The sequence below is a fragment of the Bos indicus genome, chromosome 17 (genome assembly GCF_029378745.1).
Source record: "Bos indicus isolate NIAB-ARS_2022 breed Sahiwal x Tharparkar chromosome 17, NIAB-ARS_B.indTharparkar_mat_pri_1.0, whole genome shotgun sequence".
NCBI lineage: Eukaryota > Metazoa > Chordata > Mammalia > Artiodactyla > Bovidae > Bos > Bos indicus.
The window spans coordinates 63,367,459-63,380,978 of NC_091776.1; the positions used below are offsets into that span (position 1 = coordinate 63,367,459).

The 13,520-nt window shown below is 41.1% G+C and overlaps 1 protein-coding gene across 10 annotated transcripts in view; it reads left to right on the top strand.

The window, feature by feature from the left end:
- Positions 1 to 13,520, top strand: part of GIT2 (GIT ArfGAP 2) — a 42,714-nt gene that overhangs the window by 10,870 nt on the left and 18,324 nt on the right. For 8 of the 10 annotated variants that reach the window (XR_011561200.1, XM_070769694.1, XM_070769698.1 and 5 more), the window contains exons 7-13: positions 49 to 143; positions 2,993 to 3,038; positions 4,169 to 4,220; positions 7,847 to 7,919; positions 8,169 to 8,266; positions 9,289 to 9,400; positions 12,810 to 12,952. Coding sequence is in view for 9 of the 10 variants with exons in the window: in XM_070769694.1 (XP_070625795.1) it covers positions 49 to 143; positions 2,993 to 3,038; positions 4,169 to 4,220; positions 7,847 to 7,919; positions 8,169 to 8,266; positions 9,289 to 9,400; positions 12,810 to 12,952 (619 nt within the window). In the remaining variant the exon portion in view is untranslated. The remainder of the gene's footprint in view (positions 1 to 48; positions 144 to 2,992; positions 3,039 to 4,168; positions 4,221 to 7,846; positions 7,920 to 8,168; positions 8,267 to 9,288; positions 9,401 to 12,809; positions 12,953 to 13,520) is intronic. The other 2 variants (XM_070769696.1, XM_070769700.1) reach the window with 1 other exon arrangement.

Below are 13,520 nucleotides of genomic sequence, written 5' to 3' on the forward strand. Positions count from 1 at the left end.
ACCCATGGCCAGTGAGTAGTATAAACGGCACTTTGTTTTCTGTTGTAGGCAAGGAGGGCACCACGAGCTGGCAGAGCGCCTTGTAGAAATACAGTACGAGCTGACTGACAGACTAGCCTTCTATCTCTGCGGCAGGAAACCAGGTGAGTGAAAGGAGAGCAGCCTCTCCACAGCTGCAGCCAGGCAGTCCCTGGAAGAGCAAGTCGGGACACTGCTGTTTATGGTCTGTGCTCTAACGTATCCTTGAGAAAACCGCAAATAAGGATTTTTGTGTGAAATGATGACCATGGCATTTTTTGCTATATGTGAAATACATAACATCGGTCACAGCTTGACATTTTAGTTTTTAAAATGATTGCTGTACAGTATGGCCGTTTCAGGAATCAGAGAGCATCATTGAACCCAGCCTGAATGCGGCACCACAGTTCTTGTGGTTAATGAGAGTCAGCATGGAAGAGCAAAGCCTTAACCTCTATAGTTGTTTGCAGAATTCTGCTAGCTAAGGAATGGGGAAAAGGGAAAAAGTGAACTTTACCATTAACCTGCTTTGTTCATGAGGTAGAACTAGGGTCAGCAAACCTTGGTCTGCAGGCCAGATAAGCCTATTACGTTGATTTTTAAAAATAAAGTTTTATTGTAAGATAGCCATGCCCACTCATTTTTGTATTGTCTGTGACTGCTTTCACACTACAGCTGCAGAACTGTGTAGGTTGAGTAATTACAACAGAGACCGTATGGCCACAAAGCCTAAAATATTTAGTCTGGTCCTTTGCAGAAAAATTTTGCCAACTCCTGATATAGCATATCCACATACGTGTATAATCACATAACCAGTGGTTCTCCACCCTGGTTGTACAACAGAGTTAAGAGCCCCTGGTGTGATTCCAGTTCCTGGTGAGATGGAGTAAGCACACTTCACCCTGTCTCTCCTTCTGAACACAATAAAAACCCTGGGCCAAAAATGCATGGAGAGCTATCTAAGGACTCCAGCAGGCAGGTTAGGGAACTCACAGTGACATCAAGCTGGTGGTGAGTGTCCCCTTGATTTTACTTCTGATACGGCCTCCAGGACAGCCCCAAACCTGGAACTGCACAGCAGGTGCAAAGAAGCCTTCTCTGTGTGGTCTGAGGAGCAGGAAATGGGGCTGACAGGACGGAGAATCAGGAGTTCCCACAGGACTTTTCTCTTCCTTTCCCCACTAGTAATCCTGTGGCTTCAGTAATAGCAAGCACAGGTGCCTAAATCTCTGACCAAGAGCCTGAGGGGAACCCTGACGGCTTTTGTTTTATCTTTAGTCTCTCTCACCACTTGGCCCAAGAGGCAGAATCTGCCTGGTCAGGTGCCTGCTAAAACAAAATACTAACATTCACCACAGAATTCAAGGAAGACTCACAAGAGTCTCCACAATGTACTATGTAAAATATCTGGGATACCATCCATAATTACTTGACATGTAAAGAAACAGGAAAGTCCCAAAGACTTGCATAGGAAAAGGTAGTTATTAACAGATGCCAACCCTCAGTGACTCTGAGGTTAGAATTATCAGATAAAGATTTTAAAGCAGATAGTAATATGCTTTAAGAAATAAGTGTGAACATTATTGAAGCAAATTGAATAAAGTCTCAGCAGAGAAACAGAAGATATAGAAAAGGACAGAATGTTAGAACTAAAAAATACTATAACTAAAATTTTAAAACCCACTGGATGGGTTTAGTTAGGATGGAGATGACAAAGAAAAAAGTCAGCGAATTGAAAATAGATCACTAGAAATAATCCAGTTTAAGCAACAGAGAGAAAGAAGAGTGGGAGGAAAAGGAGGCTTAGCAGAGCTTTAGGGACCTACGGGACAAAACCAGAACATTAGTATCATCAGACTCTCAGAAAGAGAGAAGAAAGAATGTGGTGCAGAAAAAATATCGGAAGAAATATTGGGTAAAAACTCTAAATTTGGTAAAAGACATAAAATCACAATTTGAAAAGCTCAGAGAACTCCAAACAGGATGAACTCCAGTCATCACTCAGACACTTCAAAATCAAACTGCTAAAATACGAAGAAAGAAAATGCCTTGAAAGCAGCCAAGGAAAAAAAATGATACTATATAAAAGAACAATTATGTGTATGACTGTGGATTTCTCATCAGAAACCATAGAGATGAAAAGGAAGTAGAACAATATTTTTTAAATGCTGAAAGGAAAGAACTCTATTTCCATGAAAATAACCTTCAGGAATGAAAAAAAAAAAAAAAAAGACTTTTTTTTTTTTTTTTTTTTAAGTTTTATTAAAGTATAAAGAAGATAGAGAAAGCTTCTGACATAGACATCAGAAGGGGGTAGAAAGAGTACCCCTAAAAAAAGACATTTTAAGATGGAAAAAAAAAAGAGAATTAGTTGCTCTAACAGAAATACTAAAGGAAGTTCTTTGGGTGGAAGGGAGTTGATAAACCAAAGCGAATCTTGGAACTTCAGGAACGAAAGAACAACAACAGAAATGATAAGTATGGATAAATACAATAGCCTGTTTTCTTCTTAAGTTTTTTAAAAGTATGTATGACAGTTTAAAGCAAAAGTTATAGTATTGTATGGTGTGGTTTTCAGCATGTGTCAGTAATATATTTGATAGTTACAACATGAAAGGGGAGAGGGTAAAAGAAATATGAAGGTAAGTTTTTGCACTTTTCTTAAAATGGTAAAATATTATTTCTAGTAGATTGTAACAAGTTTTGCATATTATAATCCCTAGCATTGAAAAAAGACTATACAATCATATATGGTCAGAAACTCTAGAGATAAATTAAAATGGAATGTTAAAAAATTATCCAAATAATCAAAAGATGTTTTGATTCAAAATACTCAAAGAGAGCAAAGAGGAGAGAGAGGAACAAAAACTGTGTTGTGAGAGGAGCAAAACATAAATTCAGAAAATAATGGTATTCCTTTACAGATCTTATTAGTATTTATACAAATGAGACTCTGGCTTGGTTTCTGTTTCAGATCACAAAAATGGACAGCACTTTATAATACCTCAAATGGCGGACAGGTAAGGCCATTGAAATACCAATCAATTACATCTGTCTCGAGTATTTTCCTTGGTTGTTTAGTGTATAAATGTATTATATTTTGTGTTTAACAAAGCCCATACATTTTTCTCTTTTATGGCTATGCACTTTGGAAATAAGACGGCTGTAAGTAAACCACCATATAAAATTTTAAGTTTGAAAGAGTGCAAGTAACAAATTTGCTAATAAGAAAATCAGAGTCTGTGATACTGTGGTAGTTCTAGCCAGCTGTGACAGTATTGTGTCTCTAGAATTATCACAGAATATTTCTGTGTTATTAGAGGATATATCCTCTGTCTATAATAGGGATCAACAAATTTTGTGGTTGTTGTTGTTAAGGGCTAGATAGTAAATACTTCAGGCTTTTTGGGCCACACACCCTCTGCCGCAGCTACTCTGCCAGTTGTAAATGAAAGCATCCGTGGACCCTGTAAATGAAAGGCGTGTCTGTTCCAGTGAAATTTTATTTCTGGATACTAAAATTGGAATTTCATATAATTTCCACATATTACCAGGTATCATCTGTTGTGTTTTTTCCCCCAACCACCTAAAAATGTAAATTCCATACTTAGCTCAAACAAAAAGGGGGATTATAATCTGTTGACCTCTGGTCTATAAGGTCAGATGAGATCATGGCTGTAGAAATGTACTTTAAACCCTTATATAGCTAATAACCTTTGCACAGATCCTGTCAAGAGTTTGTGAAAAGATTAATTGCTATTCCATATGTAATCTTGCCATTCTGGTTTCTAACATTCTGCCCCTTTTATATTTTTCTTCTATTGTGCTGTTAAAAAAAATACTTTAAAAATTATGATTTCTCACATACACACCCTGGGGACTAGCATGGCATAGTTTTTGCCTTTTGGTTAGTAGGTGGTTATTTTTCTCTTTACCATGAGAAATGTTTGCATGATTGTGGTATTTTTAGGAGATAGTCTTACCAAGTTCTGTTCAGTTTCCTCACTGACTATTGGGCTAAAGAATTTTGACCTCTGACCTTGTCCATGAGCTGTAATGAATATCTTGATCCCTTGGCTACCTTAGCCTTTTACAGAGCTCATGAAAATGGTTTTATTTGTTTGCTTATCAGTGTTGTACATTTTCTTAGCAGCCTGGATTTGTCTGAATTGGCAAAAGCTGCTAAGAAGAAACTTCAGTCTGTGAGTATCTCTATTTCCTAGTGAACTCCCCTATGGAAAACCATGTGTCCTAATACCTTTTCTCAGCCTGTTACCTAGTACATCAGATTACTTTGTTTCATGCTCTCAGACATTAAATCAGAAGCAAACCATCAAGTCTGCAGTAAAGAAGAATGGAAGTACTAAGTTTAGTACATCCAGTTCACTGGCTCTGCTTCAAATACTGCCATCTTTCTTCAAATACTGGGTATTATTTTAAAAGTGAGGACTGTGACTTTGACTTTTAGAAAGTTGTTTCTCCCTGTAAGAGAGTTCCCTAGTTTCTCTCAATGTAAACTAGTAAGTGGGGCACTCCTTGGGATGACTTCCTATGGCCTCGTAGGATGCTAGAGACTGATAAAAAGCTCACTGCCATTTGGGATCCAGCCCCCACTCACTGTCAGGCATGTTCTACACCATTCATCAGAGCTTTGTAAAATGTAGGCTTTTAATAGCCAGTTCTGCCCCGGCTGTGTGCTCAGAGTTTACCCAGTTCTTCAGGTCACAAGCTCACATTAGTCTGCGTGTTTCTTTCCAGCCTGTCCATTTCAGCTTAAATCAGGCCCCTGAGAAGTCTACTCCTCTTGGAACACAATCTCTGTGTAAAGTCCCCACAAATGAAGCCTCACCTGGCGCTCCCCAGCCATTCTAAGCACTTGATTCACCCACCTTAGCTGTTCTCTGTACTCTCAAGATCAGAACCAGGATCCTTCTTGTCATACCTTCTAAGGGCATCATTCTGCTCTCACTGTCAGTTCTGGCCCCTCTTCCCCTCTGGTTCCCACTGTGTGTGGGTGTGGGAGGGTGCATTTAACTATTTCTTTAAGGGTTAGCACCCTCTCAGGCCACCTTCAGGTCTTCTTTCTGGAACCCTCTTTTCCCAGCTGTCCTCCCTTTCATCATTCAAGTGGCTGAAGTCTGACCACATTTGCAATGTAGGTAGGAGTATTCTTAGAGCTCAGCTCTGAATTCGCAGCTCTCCTAATTCATGTCTTACTCTTCACCCTCATTTTTATAGAAAACTCTTTACTAGAACTTCATATAGTACTAAGTACTACATAATACATAAAATGAATTTCTCATTACTAGCATTTACCTGTAATATGCAATAAATGTATTTTATGCAATTTGTTTGGTGTCTCTGTGTTCTGTATCTGCAGTTCTGTGTGTATGTGTTTTTACTGCCTTTCTTAAACTAAGGAGGTCCTATAGTTAAGATAATAAGCTTTGGAGTCAGCATTGAATATTCTGTGTTTCCTTTTAATTACTTACAGTATGTAAGCCAGTTTTTATTTTAAATAATAAAAACATTAAAGAGAAAACCCCAGCTCCCTTGACTATGCTGTTTTGCATTTGCTTGGCTGAAAGTTGGGGTTAGGTCTGTAATATCTCTAGATGTTAGAGGCGCTAGATAAATATCTGGGACAAAGTCGAGTGTAGCTCTCCAGACCCTGGGCTCTGGGTCAGACTGTTCAGGTACAGATCTCGGCTCAGATGAGCTCCGCACCGCTCCGTGCCTCGATGTCCCCTCCTAGAAAGCAAGATGGTGGTCCAGCAGAGCTGCAAGTCAGAGCTGCTTGGTGAGGGTCAGCTCCCCACACCCTGTGGTCTCCTCCTCATATCAGTGACGGTTTAGTGTTTATCTTACAGTATCTCCGTAATGAACAGCTGGGAGAAATATAAGACGACTAATGTATTCCTTGAATTCATAAATTTTAACATTTTGAGAGAAACTTGCATCTCCAGTCCCTCACTTCTTGGCTCTGTGACTTGAGGCACGCTAACTTCTGTGCCTGGGTATCCTTCTCTGTAAAGTGGTATAACTGTAGTTCCTGTCTTCGGGGAGCTGTAGTATTTACTATCATGATGATATTAGCAAGGCACCTCCAGTACAAGCCCTCAGCAGTAGTGCTGTTGTAGTGATTGTTAGTAATAATAACATTAGCTTTTTAGCCCCTTGGAGGAAGCACACTGGGTATTTATGATGCAAGTTCAGTTTCCCAATCCTTCATCACCTTATCCAGCAAAAGTCTCTCAGAGCTGACTTTTAATTATAAATGTAGTGTAACCACGCTAGAGAAAATCTGGAAAATAGAGAAAGGGAATCATCTTCATTTACTATATTCTTTTTTTTTTTCATTTACTATATACTTAATAAGTTCAGGCTCAGTATTTTGGTATATTTTTCTTATTCTGGTTTCAGATGCCTGTCTTTTTTAACTGAAGCATAATTACAGAATTGTTTATTCTGCCTGTGTCACCTAACAATGTACTGTAACCATTTTAACAAGTCCCAATGAGGTGTGCACGGCTGCTGCTAAGTCACTTCAGTCGTGTCCGACTCTGTGCAGCCCCAGAGACGGCAGCCCACCAGGCTCCCCCGTCCCTGGGATTCTCCAGGCAAGAACACTGGAGTGGGTTGCCATTTCCTTCTCCAATGCATGAAAGTGAAAAGTGAAAGTGAAGTTGCTCAGTCGTGTCCGACTCTTAGCGACCCCATGGACTAAAGCCCACAGGCTCCTCCATCCATGGGATTTTCCAGGCAAGAGTACTGGAGTGGGGTGCCATTGCCTTCTCCGGAGGTGTGCACAGCCAGGTTTAAATTCTGCGGGAAGTACCTTCTGGTCAGTGAATGAATGGATATTTAGAGTCCCATCTCAGTGCTGGGGCCTGTGTGGGGATGAAGGGAATAGTAGAGAATGGAACAAATTCAGCATCTGCCCTCACAGAGCAGGGCAGTGGTCACCCCAGAAGTAACATCCACTGGGCAGCAGGGTTTCATGAGGGAGGAAGTACAAGCAGAGCTGGGGCCAGCCTGGCGGGGGCTTAGTCTCCATTGGTTTGAGGAAGACCTGGCTGCTGCCAAGCGGGCGCCCCAGGCCGTGGAGACTGTTTTGCTGGGACGCTACACGGTGTACTGATTAGACAGGCTGTCCTTGGTAGGGGATGCTCAGGTAGTTCTTTGGGGGTTTGGAGGACCCCTACCTACTGAGGATGGAGAAGGAAATGGCAACCCACTCCAGCGTTCTTGCCTGGAGAATCCCAGGGACGGGGGAGCCTGGTGGGCCGCCGTCTGTGGGGTCGCACAGAGTCGGACACTGAAGCGACTTAGCAGTAGCAGCAGCAACGTACTGAGGAAGACAGCAGAGAGACTTAACCCAGAGGTCTGGGTGGTATTTTCCTGCAGGGCACGTTTTATCCTCTTGAGATGGCATGTTTTGACTTCTTTATCCTACCAAGGGTTTAAGATCCCTTACAATGGGGGTGGGGGGCACTGGCAAACATTTTCCAGAAAGAGCAGAAGAGACTTCAAGGTGATGTCATGCGACGAGTGGAGAATGGACTCTTGTCTTTGAGATTTGCACTTTAGCTGCCTTGTGCATCTCTTATCTGCATGTCTGGAGGGAGGCTGCAGCGGGTGGCAAGTGTTTTTAGAGGATCTGTACCATTTTGGAAATGCTATTGTCTGTTTAACGCTGGGTATTTGCTAAGTAAGTGCTGGCTTTGGATAAGACGTTGGAGGTAGAAGGGTGAATAAGTCACAGTCCTCACTCATTCTCCTAGTGTTAATCCTTGTCCCTTGTGTCCTGATATGTTTTTGATTTCAGCTAAGTAATCATTTGTTTGAAGAACTTGCCATGGATGTGTACGATGAAGTTGACAGGCGAGAGACTGATGCAGGTGACTTAACATGTGGCTCTGTTTACTAAGCTCTGTTACCATAGGCAGCAGCAAGCTGCCAGCCTCAGTGTTTCTCCTTGCCCAACTCCTGCTGTCCTGATAACACGTGTGTCGACTTTGACTCTTGTGTATGTTGGCTTTGGAGTGCACTACCCCAAGTCTCCCTAGTAACGCGGGAGCCGCGGCTCTCAGAGGAGCAGCAGCGCCTGTGGTGATGAGATTGTATCTCTGGCTCTTTCCTCTGGCTAGTCTGGCTTGCCACGCAGAACCACAGCACCCTGGTGACCGAGACAACCGTCGTCCCCTTCCTTCCAGTCAATCCCGAGTACTCATCGACGCGGAACCAGGCAAGTGGCCGAGTCCAAAAACACACTAGTAGTGATCTTTGAGGAATGACTGATATTGTGGTATTTTATTTTCCCAGGACAGGTATTTAAAATGTTTTTGACTGATTAAAATGGTAATATCCTTTATGTACCAACACACACATCACAAATTGATAAGAAAAGCAACAGAAGTTAATAAGTGACTGAGAAAGAACATAAGACAGTTCACAGAAGAATTACAAATGGCTTTCAAACACCTTTTAAAGAAATATTTTACCTCATTAGTAATCAAAGAAAGCAGCCTGAAGTCATTAATGAGTGTTTCATCCATCAAATTAATAAAGTATATGATAAAGGAGACTCCACACTGGTAAGGATGTGGCATTCTTATGCTACAGATAAGAGTTTAAATTGCTACAGACTGCAGAAAGGCAGTTTGTTAACTGGTTACAGAGGTCTCAAAATTAACTGCATCCTTTCACCCAGGATACCAAATAACTTCCATCCAAATACCTTATTTGGGAATATGTCCTAATAAAATAAAAGTACAAAGCTTTATGCATACTTTCATTGAAGCATTGTATGTAATGATAAAGCACAGAAACCAAGCCTAAGCATCCATCAAAAGGAGAGAAGTTGAATAAATGATGAAATTCTTTTCATTTTTATTGATTAATGTTTATATATAGTGATAGAGTCCCAGCATCTAAACTGTCTTGAAATTTAAAAATCTATCCCTTCAAGTTGATTTTTAACTAGTAGGCCTATTTCAAAACAGAATTGATAAAGCATTAAGTAGAACCATTTCGTTTCAGTTCACAAAAAGAAATATGCCTTGTGAGAAATGTTACATCATTCTATTATGTAAATGGTTTTAAACTATACACAGAAACAAAGTTTGATTGAGTTATGGCTGTGATTGATGGTACTTTGAGCATGCTGGAAGGCCTTTGCTGAACTCTAACAATAGTCTGACTAATTTTATGTGAACATGTGTGTATTTTTATATCTGGGAATATTTCCAATTATTTTCTCACCCTCAGGGCAGACAGAAACTAGCTCGGTTTAACGCCCATGAGTTTGCCACTCTGGTTATCGACATTCTCAGTGATGCCAAGAGGAGACAGCAAGGCAGCCCTCTCTCTAGTTCAAAAGGTAACTGTTTCAGACCTCTAAATGTTTGCTTCTTTGGCCTTCTGAACTTCACACACGTGTTAAAGTTATAAAAATAATTAAAGCAGTCATCGATACCACAGCGTAAAGCCCTGTTAAGTTTTATTGGTACTATGTTGTGATGACAAGTTTCTCTCTCTGAGTCCTGGTTGAATATCTCAACATTATTAACTGTGATTCACATTTATCTTATATATGAGTTTTTACCCCTCAGTCACCTGCCTTCCTTATAAAGTTGCATTCTGAAATTAATTCAGGTATGACTTAGATCTTGTTAAAGGATATCTGCACTGAGAATTTTTGGTGTTTAAAGTTGGGAAGAGAGCACCTCGCACATATTTCCAAGGTGCCCTTCAAGTCTTGTTCAGTGGCTCAGGGTCCTGTCTCGGTGCTTGAGAACACACTTCCTCCCCAGCCCTGATACTGTATTTTTGTTGTTTTCATTTTAAAATTTAAAAAATGTGAACCGGAAAAATACATTCAATAAGAATTCAGTTTTTCAGTCAACATCTTACCCCCAAAGATAGTAATCATTAACTGACAGCAGTTTGTCCTTCTTGATTTTACTGACTCAACCAGACATAAACAAGTTCTAAGAAACTCGATTAAATTTTGGTGAAGGTGCAGTGATAAGGGTCCACTCATAAATTTGAAGCCTTAAAATGTATAACTTCCTTTGACTTGGTGGGTCCATCTGTAGGTGTTAATTGAGGAGAATTAGAGATATTATATGTATGATACATATTACACTGGAAACAATAGAGCAATGGTTAGTTTCATATTTGAATAGGGCACACTGTTTTTCAGGGACTATGTAATGATATAATATAAAATAATTTTTTGAAGAAGGTTTAGTATCATCCTAGTTTTGTAAGGAAAACATTTATGTACATGCATATGTACAAATGAATATAAAGATGCCATTTATCCCCATTACTCCCGGATCTCATATTTGCCAGTTCACCTATTCATTAAAATTTATTACCTTGAGAATTCCCTGGCATCCCAGTGGTTAGAACTCTGGGCTTTAACTGCCAAGGGTGCAGGTTCAATCCTTGGTTGGGGAACTAAGATTCTGCAAGTTGCATAGGGCAGCAAAAAGATAAATAAATTAAAAGTTATTACCTTAAAATCTTACACCACTTTGATGGTAATTTGTGGATCTGTACAGTGTGGTAAAAAATTTGAGTCACCCAAAACACATGTTCCCATGTGAGACTGAGCAAGGCCACACTCTTCCTTTTATTTCAGCTCTTATACTGTAAGCAAGTAGCCTTTTTGATACTTATTTAGTGCTACAGTTTTCACATTTTTTGATAATTTCACTGTTTAAAGTGGTCCCCAAGTACAGTGCTGAAGAGCTGTATAGCATTCCTGAGCACACAAAGGCGGTGACATGCCTTACAGAAAATACATGTGTTAGATTAGCTTTGTTCAGGCCTGAGTTACAGGGCTGTTAACCATGAGTTCAATGTTGATGGATCAATGATATATATTCAAGATGTCTTTAAATAGAAACGCATGTGAAACAAGGTTATGTATTTATCAGTTGACAAAAATGTGACCAAACATTTGCAGGAACCTTACTGTATTTCCACTCAGAACAGTGGTTCAGTATTTGCTGATTTGTTCTTCACAGCAACTTTATAGACCGTGACTGCTACAAATAGTAAAATCTGTATGTATTTGTATATGCTTGGGAAAAAGACTGGCAGAAAATAGAACAACATGTATCAATAGCTATGAATGACTACTCTTATCATTCAGTTCAGTTCAGTCGCTCAGTCGTGTCCGACTCTTTGCAACCCCATGAATCGCAGCACGCCAGGCCTCCCTGTCCATCACCATCTCCCGGAGTTCACTCAAACTCACGTCCATTGAGTTGGTGATGCCATCCAGCCATCTCATCCTCTGTTGTCCCCTTCTCCTCCTGCCCCCAATCCCTCCCAGCATCAGAGTCTTTTCCAATGAGTCAACTCTTCACATGAGGTGGCCAAAGTACTGGAGTTTCAGCTTTAGCATCATTCCTTCCAAAGAACACCCGGGGCTGATCTCCTTTAGAATGGACTGATTAGATCTCCTTACAGTCCAAGGGACTCTCAAGAGTCTTCTCCAATACCACAGTTCAAAAGCATCCATTCTTCAGCGCTCAGCTTTCTTCACAGTCCAACTCTCGCATCCATACATGACCACTGGAAAAACCATAGCCTTGACTAGACGGACCTTTGTTAGCAAAGTAATGTCTTTGCTTTTCAATATGCTATCTAGGTTGGTCATAACTTTCCTTCTATATTGAGTCCTTACTACTTCTGTAATCTGATGGTATGTATATTTTACATATTCATTTTGAAAACTAAAATTCCCTTTGAGTAAACATAATTTATCACCCAGATATTATCCTTCAAAATGTTCATAAACAGTATTGGAAATTCGAGGTTTGCTTGAGTTGCCTGAAAGAGAGCTGAGAAACTTGGATAATTTGCGAAGTCTTTCATTCATAATGTGTCAGAGCCGATAGAACCATCACTATTTCCCTGTAACCATATGCTCTTGGTCTGCATGGGTGTGTCCAGTGGGTCATTTTCTTTCTCTCTCTTTCTCACTGGCGTTCAGTTAAGGAAAGGCCAACATGCCTTTTCAATGATCTCCTAGTTTTTAGGCTTACTTTAGCAGTTTTCTTTCTGTTTTGACTTGACATTATCTTGTAAAAAAGTTACAATTGTAACTGAATTGCAGTTAATCGTACCTTAGTTACAGCTTTATTTTCATGATTTCGAGCTATACTGTTTCCTTGAATGATTACAAATTTGGGGACCTGCCACCTTACATGTGGAGAAGGCACTGGTGACCCACTCCAGTACTCTTGCCTGGAAACTCCCATGGATGGAGGAGCCTGGTAGGCTGCAAATCCATGGGGTCGCGAAGAGTCGGACGCTACTGAGCGACTTCCCTTTCACTTTTCACTTTCATGCATTGGAGAAGGAAATGGGATGCATTGGAGAAGGAAATGGCAACCCACTCCGGTGTTCTTGCCTGGAGAATCCCAGGGACGGGGATTGGTGGGCTGCCGTCTATGGGGTCGCACAGAGTCAGACACGAGTGACGTGACTTAGCGGCAGCAGCAGCAGCCACCTTACATGAGCAGCTCTTCCCTAGCCATCTAATTTGTGCCCATTTTGGCAGGCATCTCAGATGGTTGCTTTACTCTCTCTCTATAGTTTTCCGTAGACTCTGTCTAGTTGATAACGTGCTCTGTTATCCCTTTTTGGGGTGAATAGAACCTTGCTATTTCTGTCATTTTTCTTCCAGTCTTTTAAATGGCTCATTTTTCTTTTAGGAAAAAAGAAGTTCTTTTCAAGCCTGAAGTAAAGTTATTTGCTTCTGTTGACAGACAATGTGGAACTGATACTGAAAACAATTAGTAACCAGCACAGTGTTGAGAGTCAGGACAATGACCAGCCAGACTACGACAGTGTGGCGTCAGACGAAGACACGGATCCGGAAGCCACTGCAAGCAAGGCCCACAGGCAAAAGGTAAGGTGGTGCATTGCACACAGAAAGTGAGCTTATGTTCTTTTTCAGATCTTTCCTCCTAAAAATTTGCCTGATTTGTAAAGCATTTGAGGGCTAGGCCTGGGAAAGGTGCTCTGGAGGTAAAGTTGGGTTTTCTACTAGTTTGGCCCAAGCAAAGGTCAACAAGGTAAATAGTTTTAAAATAGGGGGTCCCTCGCCCCTGAGTCAGTTGCTGACTCACAGCCCGGCTGCAGTATTGACTTTATAAAACCTGTGAGGAGGGACGGGTGGGTTTTATTCTTTCAACAAATGTTTACTTTTGTTGGGTAGTTACCCAAACTTCTCTGGATAATACTCTCCTAAATGATGCCTGGTCTCTTTCCTCTGTGAGGCCGTCCTCACCAAAAGGAGAGGGAACCGCGGTTTGAGGGTCATAAATACAGACAGGAGCGGAGGCGTGGGGGCAGGCCACAGCCTGTCTGCCCACGCAGACACAGCCTGTCGCTGACGGGGAGTGTCAAGGGAGGCTGGAAGGCCCAGGACGTGGGCACGTGGAGAGGCGGGGAGGGGTCAGACTGAGCGGAGGTGA